At 41.1% G+C, this 19,331-nt stretch overlaps 1 protein-coding gene across 1 annotated transcript in view; it reads left to right on the top strand.

The window, feature by feature from the left end:
• grin2ab (glutamate receptor, ionotropic, N-methyl D-aspartate 2A, b) overlaps positions 1 to 19,331 on the top strand; it is a 252,602-nt gene that overhangs the window by 131,367 nt on the left and 101,904 nt on the right. Inside the window, exon 4 of the mRNA XM_055221615.1 lies at positions 14,831 to 14,997. Within this exon, the coding sequence (XP_055077590.1) occupies positions 14,831 to 14,997 (167 nt within the window). The remainder of the gene's footprint in view (positions 1 to 14,830; positions 14,998 to 19,331) is intronic.

Here is a 19,331-nt window from a genome sequence, read left to right as displayed (position 1 = left end):
TGATGAGGGAACACCAGCATGGTTATATGGATATAAATTAATGTTAAACTAATGTTGTTGGGCACGGGAAATTTAGGTAATTATGGCCAAATTTTATTTAAGAATTGATGTGGTGAACCAACTCAGATGATCATCCAATTTATTTCCATTTATTTGAGCATTTGCCCCAAAAAGATAAATTTTATAAGCAGTTCTTGGGGTCAAAATAAGTCAGCTGAGTACTATCTGCATCTAATTAGAAAGAATTACATTGCCTTATAATCAGAAAGTGTGTATTAGCATGCTAGTTGTTGTTAGCTTTACAACCGCGCCGAAAATTTGTAGTGGTCTCTGAAAGTTATGTTTATAAAGTCATTGTAGTGAATAATTAGGATGTTTAGAATGTATAAGGTAAGTCAGGAATAACTTTAGATAACTATGAACTGTTTAGAGTGTACTAGTTTTGTTTTTCACGTTTTTAAGAAACAAATCAATCAATCAATCAAACTTTATTTCTATAGCACTTTCTAACAACCCAGGCTGCCCAAAGTGCTGTACAATGTTAAAAAACACGATTAAAAACAATAAACTTTATACAAATCAACAAAGCATATTACATCATTAAAATAAAGAGTCACAGGGCCACTAAGTGCTGAAAGCCATTCTAAATAAATAAGTTTTCAGTTTGGCTTTAAACAGAGGCAGGTCAGAGATGGAACGCAACTCTGTGGGCAATGAGTTCCAGAGTTTTGGACCCGCCACTGCAAAAGATCGATCGCCCCACTGTTTGCACCGGGACAGGGGGACCTCCAGCAGATGTTGCCCAGCAGATCGTAGAGCTCTGCTGGGTTGGTGAGGGGTCAAAATGTCACATAGATAAGAAGGTGCAAGGCCATTTAGTGCATTAAAAACAAACATTACAATTTTAAAATGAATTCTGTAGTGGACAGGGAGCCAGTGCAAAGAGTACAGGACAGGGGTGATGTGAAATGAAATGATAAGGAATAGACTCGATAACCAGTACCAATTCTGATACCACAATGATAATAATAATACAAAGAAATCTTTATTTAAACAATACAATGTGATTTTCAACATTAAATCGGAAGTTTATGCGGTCTTGTACTTATTCTCATACAGCTCAAGATCATTCTAAAGCTATTCAGGAAAGGTTCATTTCTGTCTTATGAATGTGACTTTTTCATTATTGATACCTATTCAAATGAGTATCTAGTTTTGATACTAGTTTTAGTATCAGTTAGTATCTGATTTTGGATTCTTTTGACAATCCTAATTGCTTTAGATACAGAAAAGTGAACCATACTGCTTTTTTAGTCTTATAAAGTTCCAAATGTTTTACTTCCACTGCAGCTTTCCATGCTTTTCACAGCCTCACACTCTCACAAAGTGATATTTGTGTAAGTGTGTATCTCTCAGATCAGCACCAAACTCAGCGCGGCGTTTACTTGCTGCATGGGGAAAACGTCTTCTTCAGATTTAAAAATACAATATGGTGCAGAGGCAAACCAAATTTGGAAGCGCTGTATTCCCACTCGCTCAGTGCAGCTCAAGCTAAATGCATTAGCGGTGTGACTAATGCTAACGCTATATAAGCTCGTAGCATATCTCCTTTGGTTTAGTATACGGACGACTTGTACTTGATTATTAAACAAGACAAATGCTGCTGTGTGCTGTCTACATCTAATTATTAATCTGCGAACCAGGAAGAGCACTGTTAGCATACCAGTTGTTGTTAGCATTACCTCAACAGCAAAAACCCGCTCTGACTTCTGATAGTTGTGAAAAGCGCTTATAAACTGATCACGGTGAATAGCAATGTGTTAGGAAAGCGTGACATAGCTTTGGACCCCTTCAAACCGTAAACAAATTTGGTGTTCACGTTTTTAAGACAGTCAAAATCAGACGGCACCTTTCAATGGCCTATATTATGCAAAATGTAATCTTTCAAACTTTTAACCCTGTTCTTAGTCCTCATCAAAAAACATACCAGGATATGCATTTCTGTTTTATTGTTCCATGGTTTAGCCTGCACCATCTCCAAAGTTCAAAATGCTCTGTTTCCTCTTGCAGTGTCAAAGTGGTAATCCAGCAAGTGATTTTTAAATAGCAAATTGCCAAACAACTTTTAGTATAGCGGCTCTAGCTTTTCACATAATTTGAACTGCTTCTCAACTCCATTTTCTTCTTTTTTCAACCGCTTCAGTCCAATTTTAAACTTGTTTTAGTCCTGGCATAGGCCTAGATTTCATACAAATTGTAATCCATCTTAATCTTGTTTTAGAAGTTGAGTTGGTTGAGCCGTAGACCTGTTTTATATAAGATAGAATACTATTTATGACTATTTTTAGGCTCTTTAGCACTAGTATAGCTCTAGTTGTGTCCTGGTTAACATGGGTTGTCCTGTTATTACTTGAAACTACAATATACTGAAGCCAAAAGGTTATATTTTCAATTCAAACTAGCTTATCCATGTGTAAAATTACCTGTCTGCATATCCTACATTCTAACCCCAGGAGCAAGGAAATGCAGTATGCTAGCAGTGCGTAGCTAACATGTGTGGTGTGCCATGTTGATGGAAACCTGTTTTAGTGTAGTGGTTTGTTTAGTTCTTTATGTCGTCCTGGTTTAGGCCTGTGCTGGATTTTAATCAGTATAAACCCTTGTTTTTTTTGTTAGAACTGTGTTTGTTCAGACCTGGGTTATTCCTGACTATGTTACTGATGCTTTGAAATGTTTTTGTCTTGGCTGATGTCCACCGCACGATATTTGTTTTCTTAAAAGATTGTTGGATGTCACTCTACATGACTGAATATCATTCTCCTGACTCCATGGGGTACGTCCGTGTGGAGAGTGCTACATGCAAGCGGTGTTTTCGCGTTTGTAAAAGTGAGTAAATGAAAGGGAATTGGGGAGAGATGGTTCACGGAGGAGCTCATCTGCTGGTCACAAAGATTGATCACAGACGCAGTGAGAGGAGCGCTCACTCTGAGACCGAGAGAGCAGATAAAATATCAGACGCACTTAATATGAGTCACAGGTCGTCTTTGGTGGTACGACGGTTCTAAGTTTGATCTTCGTCCCAGTTTCACTCTGAGACCTACGACCCGCCATTTTTAGCTGTGACTCAAGATTTTCCCCCACGATCATAAACCTTTTGTTGCAGACGGCTAAAATCCTGCAGTAGATACGATACCCAGCTTTAGACCTTATTTTAGATGCTAGTTAAGACTTGGTTCAATTTATTATTTTCTTTACAGTGTTTTACCATGTTTTGGTCCTTGATTAGTTATGGTTTAGTCTTATGTTAGTCCTGTGTTAGTCTTGGTGATTTCATTCCTGGTCCAAGAGTTCATTGCTAAAACCTGTTCAGATTAGCACCGAGGAGTATTAAAAAAGAGCACATAGCTAGGCCAGTGAAAAGCATGGATCCATTAAAATAACTGGATAGGGTATTGCTAGCTTAAAGCTGTCTCAAGTTGGATTAGTGGCCACTCACCGGTACTACAACAAAAAAATCCCTCCTGCCCAGAAAGGATTTTACTCATAGAGCGCAATATAATAACAATCTGCTCGTGTTGGGCTGACAGGGCACCTACAGCTTTCACAAAGGTTGAAGCGATTTGTACCTATTTTCAGATCATAATCTTTTTCTCAGCTCAAAATCCATCTGTGTTTTAATCATTATCTTTAGCTACGCTCTATGTCCACTATAGCTAAGCTCAAGCTCTGATTGGTTAGAGAGGCCATGTGATACGACATGAACGAGCAACTGTCATGAAGGAGCTGCAGGTTTAGAACATGGTTCAGAAGCTCCTGGAACATAAACATAATTTTATAATTTATTTCTTATTCCCTTTCCTCCTTTGCGGCCTCTCCTCTCACTCTCATCGCGTTAAGTCTCATGGGTGGTAGCTCAACTGCGCATGGTCAAAAGGCAGGACAGGACCGAATGTACCTCGCTGCTAAAGATTAAACTTGCGACATGCGCCATTGAGCACGGTCCATTGACTTCAATGGGCGGCCATTTTTAGGCCTCGGACTTGGTAAAAACCTATATATTACGGCAGTGTCTAATGTGCCTTTGTTTTGTTATGTGACAAATACAACTGCTCTGGGTGCATTTTAAAATGGCCCTTTGGGGAACTGAATATAGATTATTTTAAACTTGTTCTAAACTGTGATTGGACTTAGCTTTGATGTAGAGCCTTGGTTATTTGGGGTTTCGTCCTGTTTTAGTGGTGATCCCAGTGTTTTAATCAGTCCTCAATATATCCTGGAGGTTTGGAGAAGCAGTCAGGTGCAGAATTAAACATCCTAACAGGTTATAGACAAACACACAGCATGGTATGTTGTGACCAGTTTCAGTCCTGTTTTAGACCTCTTTAGTCCTTTTCATGACCCTGGTTTAGTTCTGTTATAGACCTGGTTTAGTCCTGCTTTAGTCCTGGAGGTTATATTCCATCCAGGATTCCATCATTGATACATCCTGGAACTTTGAAGTAGCAGACAGGTGTGACATTAAACAGGCTAACATTAGCATTGCTAACATTTGCCTTGTGCTATGTCAGATGTTCTTCAGCTGTTAGCTGCTAAGTGCTGCCGCGAGTGCTAGTTCACATTGGGTCTATTTTAGGGGCCGGGACGTTTAATTAATCTGGAAACAATCAGAAGGCATTTGTGTGAGTGCGGCATGTAGTGCGTAAAATGTCAGTGCAGTGCAAAACAGCCAGGAGCCAAGTTAGCTAACAGTCCATCGCCATGACGCTAAGATCTTTCTTTGAGAGAAAGAAAGAAAGAAAGAGAGGGAGGGAGAGAGAGAGAGAGAGGACTTTAAACTGTCTCCGCTGCAGGCAGGGATGAAAAAAAGTGGAGCAAAGAATTACTTGCCAGAAAAAGCATTGACTGATCTACTAAAAATGAAAAGCAAGAGTCAGACATAACAAAATGTTATGTGAACGATCTGATTTTTTAATAAAGTGGTTGGGTGGAAAGGTTTTGCCATTCAATTATTTTATATTAATCCAAAGCAAGTGGGCTAGAGACTTACCTAACCTATTTAAGATATATACACACTTATAACCCTGTGTATTTATCATTATGTATCTATTTTTTTGTTCATTATCTTTTTTATCTTAAGTTTCATGCAATCTTTTTGTGAATACTACTCTGAGTGGTAAACTAGCTAGTTCAAGGTGCACTGTTGGCTCTTGGCCTTGCTCAAAGACACAAAATCAAAAGCATGCACTCACTGGCTAATTTTGGGTTTGTGGGCGATTACCAATCTAACCTCTGAGCCACTGGTGCTCTCAAATCAATATCACAATTCTAGCTCTTACAGATCAAAATAACTAGTTGTCATAGGTCTTGGCCCATGTCTCTTCCCCTCTCTTTCCTTTTATCTTCACCCCCTCTCTTTCTCTCCTGTACCTGGGGACAGTTTTTTTTATCGCCCTGGTGGATCACGTCTAACTCGCCCTTTTGGCCGCCCGTCACCAGACATGAGCCTGCGCTGACTTTGACTGTTTTTGCAAAAGCACCACTCCAAGGCAAACCAAGTGTCACAAGGAATCGGACTCGGAATATCTACGGATATTTGAGGGATATATCCTCCGGATATCTGTAGATATGAAATGAGATGAGATGGCTTGACATCAGAATATTGACATTGTTTTGTGACAGTGGTGAGCGAAGGGGTCGTAGGTTCATTTCTCTGATAATATGAGTGAACATGGCACCAGTTCAGATATCATGACTCAAGTAGTTTTGACAAGTTTAGATGTTTTTAGATTTGTTGGCTTGTCTGTCTCATATTGAAGGTGCGCTATGTAACATGTACCCTTAACGTTCTATATTAGGCAAAATGGACTCTTGTGAGCTATAAGCCATGTTAGAATGTTGTTACCTCATCAAAAACATACCCAGAGTTGTGTTTTATTTCATTCTCACGTGTTTGAGTAATCCTTGTCTGTCTACATCTCTAAAACTCAAAATGCTGGTCCACCTCATGTAGTTGTAGTTTTCAAGTTAACATATATCTTTTACTTTAATTCCAGGGCTGGAATTATCCACATGATTCAAATGAAGCTGTATGGAGTTTAAAAACACAGTGGAGCACTTCCTGTCTTACCACATGACATCACAATGTGAAAGGAGTGTTTTCTGTTTGAGAGAAAAACTCAGCCTAAATATGCAGGGTTTGTGTGTTAAACCTTTTGAGTTTGAACTAAACAGATCGTATTTACTCCTTTATTATGTGACTTGTATAGTATATTTTTTTACTTGCTTTTTTCACTTTTTGTGACAAATTATTCACCACTAACCAGGCCAACGCCAGATTAAGACATGTTGCAGTGTGAAATGAATTGAATTCTACACATTATCAATCTGAAATGGCTCTTGTCAATGCTGTTGGGAAGACAAGGGACTTTTAGCGCTTTTTAACTTATCACAGCAACCAGTTGAAATGCTACAATATTAATGCAATATAGTTTTTGTCAAATTGAATGTGTAGCATCATTCCTACCATTTCTAATTCTCGCTATCTTGTTAGAATATTAATAAAAAGTGTTTGTCTGAAAATCTACTCTTAATGCTCTTCACCGCATGTGTCAAACTCAAGGCCCGCGGGCCAAATATGGCCCTCCGCATCATTTTATGTGGCCCTCGACAGGTTAAATTAAAAGGTATGATGGTCTTAACATGTCATTTTTTCAAGAGATATGCAGTTACACAGCCATATTTTTACATCTATGCAACTGAATATGCAATATTTGTAACCTGAATAAGTAATAAATGCAGAAACAGTTAATTAAAAGTTAAAAAAGTAGTTACATTTATTTTACATCTGGCCCTTTGAGGACAGCCATTTTGCTGATGTGGCCCTCGGTGAAAATGTGATTGACACTGCTCTACACCAAGAGTTGTGTGAACTTGAATGGATCACCAATCCAGCTGCCACACAAGGTTCATTTAACTTTTTCCTTGAACACATATTTTTAAGAAGACATATTATGCTTGTGTCTACTATACTGTATAGCTATGATGACACCCTGGACCATTGTGTTATATCCATCCATTTTCTTCAGCTTTATCCGGAGCCGGATCGCGGAGACAACAGTTACAGCGGGGAGGCCCAGTTTTCCCTCTCCACACACACTTCTTCCAGCTTTTCCGGAAGGATCCCGTGGTGTTCCCAGGCCAGTCAAGAGACATAGTCCCTCCAGCGTGTCCTGGGCCTTTCCCAGGACCTCCTCCCGGTGGGACGTGTCTGAAACATCTCCCTAGGGAGGCGTCCAGGAGGTATCCAAAAGGCCCGAGCCACCTCAGCTGGCTCCTCTCAACGTGGAGGAGCAGCTGCTCTACTCCAACCTCCTCCTGTGTGACTGAGCTGCTCACTCTAAGGGAGGGCCCAGCCACCCTGCAGAGGAAACTCATTTCGACAGCTTGTATCTGCAATCTTGTCCTTTCAGTCATTACCCAGAGCTGATGACCACAGGTGAGGGTAGGACCAGTAACCAGTGATCTTTGCCTTTCAGCTTAGCTCCTTCTTTACCCCAACAGTCCAATACAGCGATCACATCACTGCAGACTCTGCACTGATTCGCCTGTCAATCTCACGCTCCATCTGTCCCTCACTCGTGAACGAAATACTTGAACTCCTCCACTTGATGCAAGGACTCTCCACCCACCCGGAGAGGGCAAGCCACCTTTTTCCAGTTGAGAACCATTGCCTCGGATTTGGAGGAGCTGATTCTCATCCCAGCCGCTTCACACTCAGCTGCAAACCGCTCCAGTGCCTGCTGCAGGTCCTGGCTCAAAGGAGCCATCAGGACATCAACATTTGCAAACAGCAGAGATGAGATCCCATGGTTCCCGAACTGGACCCCCTCCGGCCCCTGGTTGCTCCTAGAAATTCTTTTCATAAAAACAATGAACAGAACCGGTGATAAAGGGCAGCCCTGGTGGAGTCCAACATGCTACTGGCAATGTGAACACAGCTCCTGCTCCGGTCATACAGGGGCTGGACGGCCCTTAGCAAAGGACCCAGGACCACATACTCCCGTAGCACCCCCCAAAGGACACCACGAGGGACACGGTCGAATGCCTTCTCCAGGTCCACAAAACACATGTGGACTGGTTGGGCAAACTCCCATGAACCCTCGAGCACCTGATGGAGAGTATAGAGCTGGTCCAGTGTTCCACGACCAGGACAAAAACTACACTGCTCCTCCTGGATCCGAGGTTCAACTATCGGTTGATTCTCCTCTCCAGTACCCTGTACCATTATGTTATAATTTTGACATTTTAAACCACCAATGTTGATCTAAAACCACTTAATGAGAGAAAGAAGTCCGCTGAGTTCTGCATTAGAAAACTGTGGTGCCCAATGGGAGCTGAAGCCATCGTAAACTTCATCACAACATAGAGCTGCACAGCTGTCGGCATTTCTGATGAACAGCTGCACAAAGTTAGCAAGTAGAGGATTTTTATATTTGTACCAAAATGACTATACGACACTACCAAATCCTATCATCGCCAAGTACAGAGCAGTGGGCCTGTACCAGTGGCGTTGAAAACGGGTCGATCAGAGTAATGACGTCTTGAATACAGGAGTATAAATCAAACATGCATGAATCACACTAAATACAACTTTGAGAGGGTAAATGAGATTTTGCATAATAAGTCCGCTTTAAAACCAACACATTTTTGTCAATATCTTGTGCAAAAGTTAAATAACTACATAAACTACCTAACTCAATATTCATATCCTCAATCAGACTCATTTTCCATCATTTCCATATTTTTTGCAGTGACAGCCTAAAGACCAAACAGCTGCATGGTCTGCTCAGTATGAATGTATGTATGTATGCACGTCAGAGGAAAGTGTGCCATAGCCTAAATTCCTGGACGGTACACGTATGCATTATGTATGTAAATCGAGCCATGCTGCCGGCCCATGTTCCATCTCACTGGGTCCAGAGGAGTGGAAGACGTTGCCAGATTGCAGATTTGCATTATGGGATATTATGGGATGCGGACCGTGCTCTATAGGCCTGCCTGATACGTTTGTAGCACTCTAAGAACTGTTGGAGAATGTGAATAGTGAAATATATGGCATGAATACATTAGCAAAATCACTATGGAGTTTGATGGGATTTTTGCATTTGAGGTTTCTGTGCTAGCTGTTTGTTGAAACTTTTGAAAACGATACACTGAGGCCTGGAGCAGTTTTAATCAAGCTAAAAACAGTAGCTGGTAGCGTCGAAGATGATGGGGCACTGAAGGCTTTGGGAGCATTGAAATTATGAAATGGTTCTGGTGAAGGTGACTGGACATTAGAAAAGGGTAAGTGTGAAGCGATTATTGCTTCAAAAAGATCTAAATTTGATTTGTCTGTAATAAGGTGTGTGCGTAACTGGATTTGTGTGTGTGTAAATGAGCGTGACTGACAGGCGGATTAGCTAATCAAGTATATGGCTGCTTACGAGGAAAAAATATCACAGGACTGAAAAACGTTGCCGATTTTTACAGAATCAATGAACAAAGCGCTAAAGTGTGTTGATCTGAGGTGGGACGAATACAGTTTTGTTCAAAATGATAGGTGACCAATGAGCTCCTTCGCTTCACACGAGTCACTGAAAAAAGCTAATCTGATTGGACGATCACGCTTGAGCTCGTCTGGAGGCGCGATGGAGGGTATGCGGACCAGACTGAATTTGAGCGATGCCTGTATGGTCGCTGGTGTAGACTGTCTGACCGATTAATATTAAAAGCAACTCCTACATGTACACTGCGCTGCTGTACTGACGCTCTGTTACTACTTTGGTGTACATAACTGCTGCCTGTACTCCCAGGTTTGAAGCTCAAGGATTTCTTTGTCAGTTTGAAAGACAAGAGCCCCGTCACAATGGGATTTAGCTCTCTCCTATCTGCAGTATACGTGTGCGAGCATGCGTGTGTCTATGTGTGTGTGTGCGTGCGTGTATGACCATGCATGTGCGTGTGTGTGTGTGTGAGACGGTGACAGCTGATTCTCCATGTGTGCTTATGGAGCTTTGATGTGTAATATGTCCCCGCTCTTTGATGCCCTCCGCAGCAGGCCCGAGTATGGTGAGTGTGTGCGCGTGTTTACCAAGTCATGTGGGGACTCATGTATGAGCAAATCTACACTGAGCTGCTCTTCCATTTACATTATCGTTATACAATGTGATATGCCGGGGTTAAAGTGTCCAGAAGTACTTTTAAGTTATTCACCACGATGAGATTTTAAGTTATTTTCACAGCTCTCAGCGACTAGCATGCTGACACATACGTACTACATAATCAGACAATAAAATGCTTTCTAATAAGATGTAAACAAACTTATTTTGACCTCGAGAGCTGCTTATACAATATGTCTGTGCTTGGTGAAAACTATCTGAAGCAGTAGTTTCATGATATCACAAGGTGGAACAGAGAAAACAGACAAATGTTGCTCAAATACATGAAAAAAAGGGTACAGGACCATTAAAGGTAGGTTTTTGCAAGTCTACATAAAGTCCCTACAACACGCACGGACCTGTGTGAGTGTGTGTGTGTGTGTGTGTGGTAGCGCTGCAGGTAGCACAGAGCCAGGTTTAGTCTCCAGGCGATACGTACCAATTATAGGTCCTGGCTCCATCTGCTCCTGAAACAAAGCTGGTGGAATCCTTAGAAGACCATCACGCTGCGTTCAAAAGTGCGTCACGAGGAGGAGGAGGTTGAGGTCACGTGGGGGTTGAGTCTTTAAGAGGAGGGAGGTCACGTGGGGGCGGAGTCTTAAAGTTAAAGGGCCCATATTATGCTATTATCTGATCTATGTTATAGTTTCCTCATCAAAACCATACCTGGAGATCTGTTTTATTTCATTCACACAGTTCTTCTCTCAAACGGAAAACACTGTGTTCCACCTTGTGACGTCATGTGGCAATACAGGGAGATCTTCACTGTGCTTTTAAACTCCATAGACTTCCACCAGAATCATTTGGATAATTTCAGCCCTGGAACGGCTAATCTTAACTTGAAAACTACCTGAAGCAGTAGTTTCAGGACATCACAAGGTGGAACAGAACATTTTGAGCTTGCGAGATGCAGACAGCCTGATAATGCAGTGTCATTCAAACATACGTGATGAGGTAACAACCTTCCAACATGACTTGAAGCTCACAAGAGTAAATTTAGCATAATATAGGACCTTTAATGTACATAAGCCAAACTAAAGAGACTGTAACATTTTACAGTGTAGGCAAAGCAATAACATCTCCATGGAAACAAGCAGGTGACCCTCTATTAGAAAAGTGACATTGTACTTTTAAACCCACTGATGCCTTCCCTTTGGTGCTGAATAGTCCCTCCTCTTGCAGTTCAGTTTGGTTGTGTTAAACCTGACTTTTATTTGGCCTTGAGGAGAGCTGTCTCCTTCTTCTTTCCATGGAAATTTTATTCTTTTAACTATAATATTCCACAGTATGGCATAAAACATATCTCTGTCCATGGAGAATGTTCAGAACTATGGTTTTACCTTTCTATTTCCATGGAATCATACAGGTGACGTTCCACCTCTAGAAATTTGCATGCTGTGGCTTTAAATAGAATATGTTTAATCGGGGGTACTGTACTACTCAACCCATTATTACTTTACTACTTCATATTTGTCGTCTCAAATCTCCTCAGATCTGACCTATAACTTGTCTTTGTGGGCTGGTGTAATCCCATACATAGAAATTTTTCAAAAAGTTTATTCTAGTTTATTGTTTGTATTGTGTTTGTTTTGTTTTTGTGTTTTTTTTTTTTTATTCAAGAAAAATACAAAAAGTAAAAGTATCTCAGTCAGAGCATTTTCACATGTCAGTAGTTCAATCCCTGCTTCCTCCAATGCTGCTTTATCCTTGGGCAAGACATTTAACCCACGTTTTATTATCAGGCCAGTGGACGTTATAAAGGATCACTTTAGTCTTTCATAGAAATAAGAAGCATTGGCTGACATTGATGCTAGCTATATGTCTTTTCGCCGTCTGATGATATATTAATGACTCGCACATAATAAGTGACTGCTAAGTAATAACTGCTTTCATGGCAACATATTCAATCATCTACTTTTTTTTCTACTTCAAATATTTACTTTATTTTATTTATTTATTTTAGTTTTTATTATATATTTTTTATGGTATTATTTTTATTTATTTATTTATTTTTTTAAGTCTATGGGAAAAATGAATGGGAAATTTGCTTCTGGAGCCAAGCAGTGGGTTGTCACTGTTGAGCTCCATGGGCTCCACGGCGCAGCTGCATGTAGGCCCTACGGTGCAGCTCCTCCGGGATGACACACATGCACACTCAGACAGAATGTATAATCGATGCAGCTGTTGTAGTGTTACTGTGAAGACTGGAACTTTGGGTACACCATACAGAAAGACTCTCCTCTGAGCAGGTGGTGAACAGGTGGGCTACTGAGACAACAATACAGAATCCAAGTCAACAAATGTGCTCATGTTCTCTTGTGATGTTGAAGCAAATACGATACAGTGGATATTTGAAGCCAAAGTGCAGTTTATTTACTAAGCTGTACACAACTCACACACATACTAGCTCACAGTGACTCAGGTGCATTCGCCCATCGTCCAAAAGGTCAGTGGTTCAATTCCAGCTGCCTGTACGTGCATGCTGTCTTTGTGTCCTGGGGCAAGACGCTTGACCGCATTGCCTGTTTGTGAAAATGGTGTGAAAGAAAGCAAACCAGGGATGTGCCAGGTCGAAATATAATGAATAGTTTGTAGCACTTAATTAGTAGATACAGCATCTTGTTATATTGATACTCTATCGATATATAGTCATCTTCATTTTTGGTCCATTAAAAAAAAAAGTTGTGGCAGCACTACAATTTAGTCGGTAATTTTGACAATGTAAATGTATTCAGCCAGCGTACGCAGGAAGTTGCCGTGGGCGCTGCTATAGGGGGTACACGTGTGTGCGATGATAAGATGAAAATGAAGCTGAAAATCGAGATTGATCCATATGGAGGAAAAAAATTATTATTGTTTTCCCCCCATTTCACCCAGCCCTACTTTGGAACTGTTTGACTTTTTGTTATTATATTGTAAATTGTGAGCAACTGTGTCCAAGTAATTTCCCTTGTGGATAAATAAAGTTTGTCTAAGTCTAAGAACATGACTCATAGACCTTTGGACGAATCAAGGTTGGACAGTCACTGTGGGCCTTGGGATGTGCTGACCAGGTCAACCTTCAGACATCTGCCCTCTCTCCCCTGCAGACCCAAGGCCCATACTTCGTACCCCTTCTCCACACCCCCTGCCCCTGCCTCTGCCCCCTCTTCTGCCCCCTCCTCTGCCCCTTTCTCAGCCTCAGGAAGATCACCCTCCTCTTAGGACCAGGACCTGTGGACCCTGGCTGTCCTCTGTCATGGACACTGTAATTAGTCCTGTCTCTTCTGGAGCTGACTGCGGGCTGTGTGCACATCTCAGGGTCAGGCACAGGACACTGGAGAAGGAAAGATAGGGAAAAACACTCACTCACTATGGGGCGACAGAGAAGTATAGAGAGGCGGTCCATTAGCGTGGAGTGTCTTTGTCTTTGCCAGTCATCCCCAGGGCAGCTATGGCCAAACAATGTTTAGTCTATGTCACTAATGGGTTACTATAGGAAGAGTATCTAGGAGTTGTATCACAGATTTCATAAACACGATCTATCTGTGTCCCCAGATACAAGGCAAACATGTTCAAATCAAATATTGCTTTTACTGGTTACAACTGTAATACTGATTTATTCTTAGTTACAAAAACATTGAGCGTGATGGCAAAGTTGTTGAATTTGTAATGGTGTTTTGATTCTCAAGACGATGGTCCAATCAGAAAGCAGAATGAGCTGCTTTGAGTTGCAGCCAATCTTTAATCACTACAATGGATCAAACGTAAAGCAAGTGCTGCGGTTCAGGTAATGAAAATTAGCTCAATTTGACGGTTGCACACTTTGAAGTACCATTCGAAGGACCCGGCCGATGAAGGGTGCTCCTCCGTGTAGCCTCTGTCGACCACAAAGGCCGTGCCGAAATGGGATAGGCCTATGCCACGGAGCGTACGTCAGCTGTCTGTGCGCTTATGTTACGTCGCTTACGTTACGTCGCCTAGCAACCGTGACAGCTGCTGACTAATGAGCTATCGGGCCGCTGACTCATGACATAAACGTGTAAAATGGACACCAAAATAATTCGTTTTATTTTTAATTCTTTATTGTTTTATAGATGAAGAGTCAAGGTATCGTCGTTGCAGCCATTTATTTCTGTGTAGATTAAATGAAGTAAGGACTTAACCTTTCTCTTTGAATATCAATAGGCAAATATAATGTTCCACTTTTTTTTTTCCCCAATTGTAGCTAGTATCACATAACTTGAAGAGAATATACCTTGTTTGAGATGAAGTCATGATGGGATTTAGCAGTGCGAGAAGTATGCTCAGATGCACGCTGGTTCACGGCCGATCTCCATGTAAACACTGGAAATGCAAGGCACATTTGTCGGCTGCATTTGTCGGGTGCATGAAAAGGGACAGGCCGGCCTTGTTGCACCGGAAGTGACGTAAATGTCCTTTAAATGCAGCCAACGAAATGTGCAACCGACTGGACTTCAACAATGAAACTGGCAACGCAAACCCAAAATTCATGTGAAACTTGTTCTGCTTTCTAATTGGATTATTATCTTGAGAACCAAAACACACAAGTTATAACAGTTCTTTAAGTTCTTTTGAAGCACTTTCCAGTATGAACCCGATCTAACCTCGTCCCTGTATTTGTGTTTCAGGATGAGAAGTCCACATTCTTCCAGTTTGGAGCAGCCCTGCAGCAGGAGGCTCTGCTCATGCTGGCCATCATGGAGGAGTACGACTGGCACGTCTTCTCCATCGTCACCTCCAAGTTCCCCGGGTACCAGGACTTCATCAGCACCCTGCGCGTCACCGTCGACCACAGGTACAGAAAGTCTCAATATTGTTTGCATGATAAAATTTTTTTTTTTTTTTATTTTTTTTTAGCACATATAGCTTGTTTGGTAAACCCAGACTGAAATGGACTTCAACATGGAACTACACACTAAATCCACTTTTTTTTTTTTTTTTTTGCTATTAAATTGTGTAGATGGTGTTGGTGTTGCATTATCTACTATTCCTAGTCTTTTTGGCAACTTTAGTGCAGACCATGTTCGAACCCTCCTTACGTTTAGCAGCACGATTCTGTCCAAAGCTCCGCCCACAAGCCTACGTCGGCCATGCTCCCACACGACCATTTTTCATAAATATATAAGGACACAAAACAATACAAGACAACAAACCTGAGGCGACGTGCAGCAGTTTCATTAGCAGGATGTACGCTGATTGTGTTGTGATAGCGCTCTGAAGGGGGAGTGACTTAGCATGGAGAGCAAAGAGAAGGGAGACTCCACTGAAAATGAAATTGAAACTTAATCGTAAGACATTGTTTTTGACGATTATAGCATTTTTGAAACAATAAAAGGTCATATGGTCATCTCGATATGTTTTGTGCTAGCAGAGAAGTGTAATGATAAGATTTGATGAAGCTGGTCATATACTATAGCAACACAATAATGAACGTTGGTATTTATTAAATCGTAATCAATTTCTCCAATAATTATTACACATTTGATATCATGATATCCCTGTTTGTACTACGAACTCTAACAAATTTTCCAAGTACAGTTTGAGATGTATGATGCTTTGCGATTGGCTGGAAACGCACTCTAAAATGCGGCAGTATTGCAAAGCCGAAAGAAGCAGAACAATTTGGACCAAAATGTTTTATTCAATAACACCATAATGAGGCTGACATTTTTCACTAACTTGTCGTCAGTGGACTCAGAGGTCGGGAGTAGGAGGTATAGATTTTCTGGATTCCCCGAGGCCTCTCTAAACTCCAGACTATAATTAGTGCTGGGTGATATTTGGAGACCAGAGCTTTTATTGAAATGGAAATTATTACTATCGTGACGGGACCAAACAAGAACATGAACTTTGCCTGGAATGTTCCACAGTATGAGATTAAGCATATCTGGAGACAATCAGGTGCTAGTACTAGTTACAAGTCAGACCTGTGGAGAGGCGACCCCACTCACGGTGTAGGAATGCATGTTTTCCAAGGTATTTTGAGCAATGAAAACACTTGATTTATGTTTAATGTGTTCAGTGAGTTTTAAAACTGAAAATCTCTACCTCTCTAACTGAAAACTCCATCCAAAAAGTAGGCAATTTTATTCAATTTTTTATCATTTTTATTTTAGTTATGTAAAATGTAAAATTATGCATTTCACAAAAAAAATAATAAATAAATAAATAATAAAATAATAATAATAATAATAATAATAATAATAATAATAATAATAATAATAATAATAATAATAATAATAATAGAAAAAAATGCACAATTTTAAATCTTAAAAATCTTAAAGGCAAAGTTTGTAAATGGCACTTTTTTTTGTGTTTTTTTGTTTTGTTTTGTTTTTTTGTGTTTTTTTTAGATGTTTACTGCACTGAAAAACATGCATACTTTCTGTGAGCCAGCCTGCATCTCCACAGATCTCCTTCTTGGCTTGACTCTTCCTGCTTGTTTCCATAGAAATGTGGTGTCATAGTATGGCATAAATGTATCTGTATATTTCCATCGAGAATGTTCCAAAGTATGGTTTTAACTTTCCAAAAACTCATGAATATGACGTATCACCTCCAGAAAGCTCCTGCTGTTGCTTCACCTTTGGTCTAACCTGTCACATGCACTTTAAAGAAGACATACTGTACTTATGTTGGCTATAGTTAAAACTGATGACACCCATGGATCATTATGTTATCGGTTGGACATTTAAAATCGCAATATTGATCTAACAAGACTTAATAAAGGAAACAAGTCCGCTGACTTCTACGTTAGAAAATTGGAGTACCCAGTGGGAGCTGATGTCGCCATAAATGCCACAACAAAGAGCCGTGTAGCTGTCGGCTCCTCCGATGAATAGCTGCACATCACATGAACTATTGACAGATTTTTTTTCATTTGTCCCAAAATGACTATGCAACACTGTCGAATCCTACTTGTATCACAGATTAAGAAAATACAATTGGAAGCACAGAGCAGTGGGCATATGCTGGTGGCGGTGAAAATGGGGGTTGATCAGCAAAAAGACAGATTTGCATAATCGGTCTGCTTTAATGCCACATAGAGCATTCCAGGCAAAGCAATAACAACTTTTAATGGGTAGCATATCGTCCGCCAGAAAAAGTTACACAATGCAACTTTAAACATATTTAACAAACTTGTCAGCGGAGTTGGAGGTCAGGAGGTATAGATTTTCTCCATTCCCCGCGGCCCTCTGCAACGAACCTGATTATAATTAGTGCTGGGTGATATTTTGGAGCTGTGAGCTTTGGGCCCCACCTCTGTCCCTCCGAGCGATGCGATCTGCAGCAGGCGTTCTCCCGGCACCTCTAGACTTTCCATTCGCTTTAAATGGGTTTTCGGCCCCCCACCGCGACGAAGCTCAAATCTATCAACGACGCACTCTACTTCCTGATGTGCGAGGGGATTTAGCTGTTAGCTCGTCGTGCTAATGTCGCAAAACAAACAAGACCTTATTTCATTCTTATTTTACCACGGGCGTAGGTACAATAAGGGTTTGGGGAATTCACTTGTGTGGCTCTTTTAAAACTATTAAAGGTCTTACAATGCTGTTACCTCCTCAGAAACATACCTGGAGTTGTACTTTGTTTTGAGTTGTTCCCCACTACTCAAAATGCTTTGTTCGTTGTCTTGTGTAGCTTTTTTTCTGGTGGATTATCTGGTATTTATTTTTATGTCAGTGCTTTACCTACAATGTTCTACAGGATGAAAGAAGATGATATATTTTGTTTTTATTCAATCATGGGTTTTTGTTGCCTTACAAATTCCCTTTTACTGTGAGAAGGGTTGCCTTTCCACAGATCTGACCTGTAACTTGGTCTGAGGCTTTAGGTTTAATGCTGTAGTGTGGAACATTCCAGGCAAAGCAGTTAAATCTCCACTGAAACAAGCTGAGCGCGTCTCACAATGGTTTCTTTCTCCCACAAGTTTAATGATGATCTGCTCATATCCACAGGAAAAGTGTGTCGTTGTGGGAAAAGGGGAGGAGCTCGGGGGGAGACACAGCAGCAGAGGACACAGACACGTGGAACTTTAGTGACAAGTGAACTCTGCTTCTCTATCATCAGCAACACACTGAATTATCCTGTCACTTAAACATTTAAAAATAAGTGTTTTCTTGAAATGATTGATGTTTTGGAGAAGCTGCAAAGAGCCTGAAACACACAGAAGAGGGCTGTTAAATTCATATATGGCTTTGTGCCGTCTAGTGCACACGGAGGTCTGAGTGCATGTACGATGTGACAGAGGTGCGGTCCATGAGTGCATGTGCAGGGGACACGTGTGGGTTATAAACACTGATGTGTTTAGTTTTGGCTGTAGCCACATGCACGTGGAGGTCTGCAGGTTTGAGAGAGAAGAGGACTGAGCCACAGTGTTTTGTGTGTGAGAGGAGGGCAGTGGAGCCACGGGGCCATGCCCATGATCCCAGTGAGACTTTGATCATCTTTTGACCGTGTGCTTTCTCTGTGGGTCAGCCTTAGGAACAGGTCAGATATGTGCCCAGAGATGGTTTCATAAAAGGACACAGTGATGCTGCGGGGATAATCAGACTTGAGCGTGAGCCAGTGCCAGTGCACTCTGGTGCATGTGCAGGAGCGTGCACATGCATCTTTATTCCTCTAATGATCACAACACTCTGTAAAATTACAATACTGAAATATATTGTGCAGGTTTACCCCATAATAGTGACTAAATTCTAACAGTGCAGTTAGATTATGTGTCTTTTTCCTGGGCAAATAAAGACAAAATGAACAGATTCAAACTTTCATCAAACATGACTTCCTCAAGCTCTCTTCCCTCGAGGCTCCCTCTGTGCCTATGAAAAGTGCGGACCACGTACGCCACTTCCAAAATGTTTCATATTCACGTTGTTTGTTATAAATATCAACTTTGACGTGATGAGCTGCATGATGAGCCAACATTTCAGGTTCATTTTGAATGTGTTTAATGTGAGACTGTCTCTGACAGCAGCTGGGACGCTGTTCCAAACCTCTGCCTTTGACTGACAGCACCTGTGACTGAAGGCTGTGCGTCTCAAAGGAACTGCACGGTCACCTCGAGAAAAGGCTGTGGTGACTCAATCAGTTGTTCCAGATCTGAATTTAATAAGCACATTTTTAGGTGGC

This window comes from Periophthalmus magnuspinnatus, chromosome 1 (assembly GCF_009829125.3).
Source record: "Periophthalmus magnuspinnatus isolate fPerMag1 chromosome 1, fPerMag1.2.pri, whole genome shotgun sequence".
Taxonomy (NCBI): Eukaryota; Metazoa; Chordata; class Actinopteri; order Gobiiformes; family Gobiidae; genus Periophthalmus; species Periophthalmus magnuspinnatus.
Note: the sequence above shows the minus strand (reverse complement) of the source record. Positions and strands in the feature narration are given on the sequence as shown.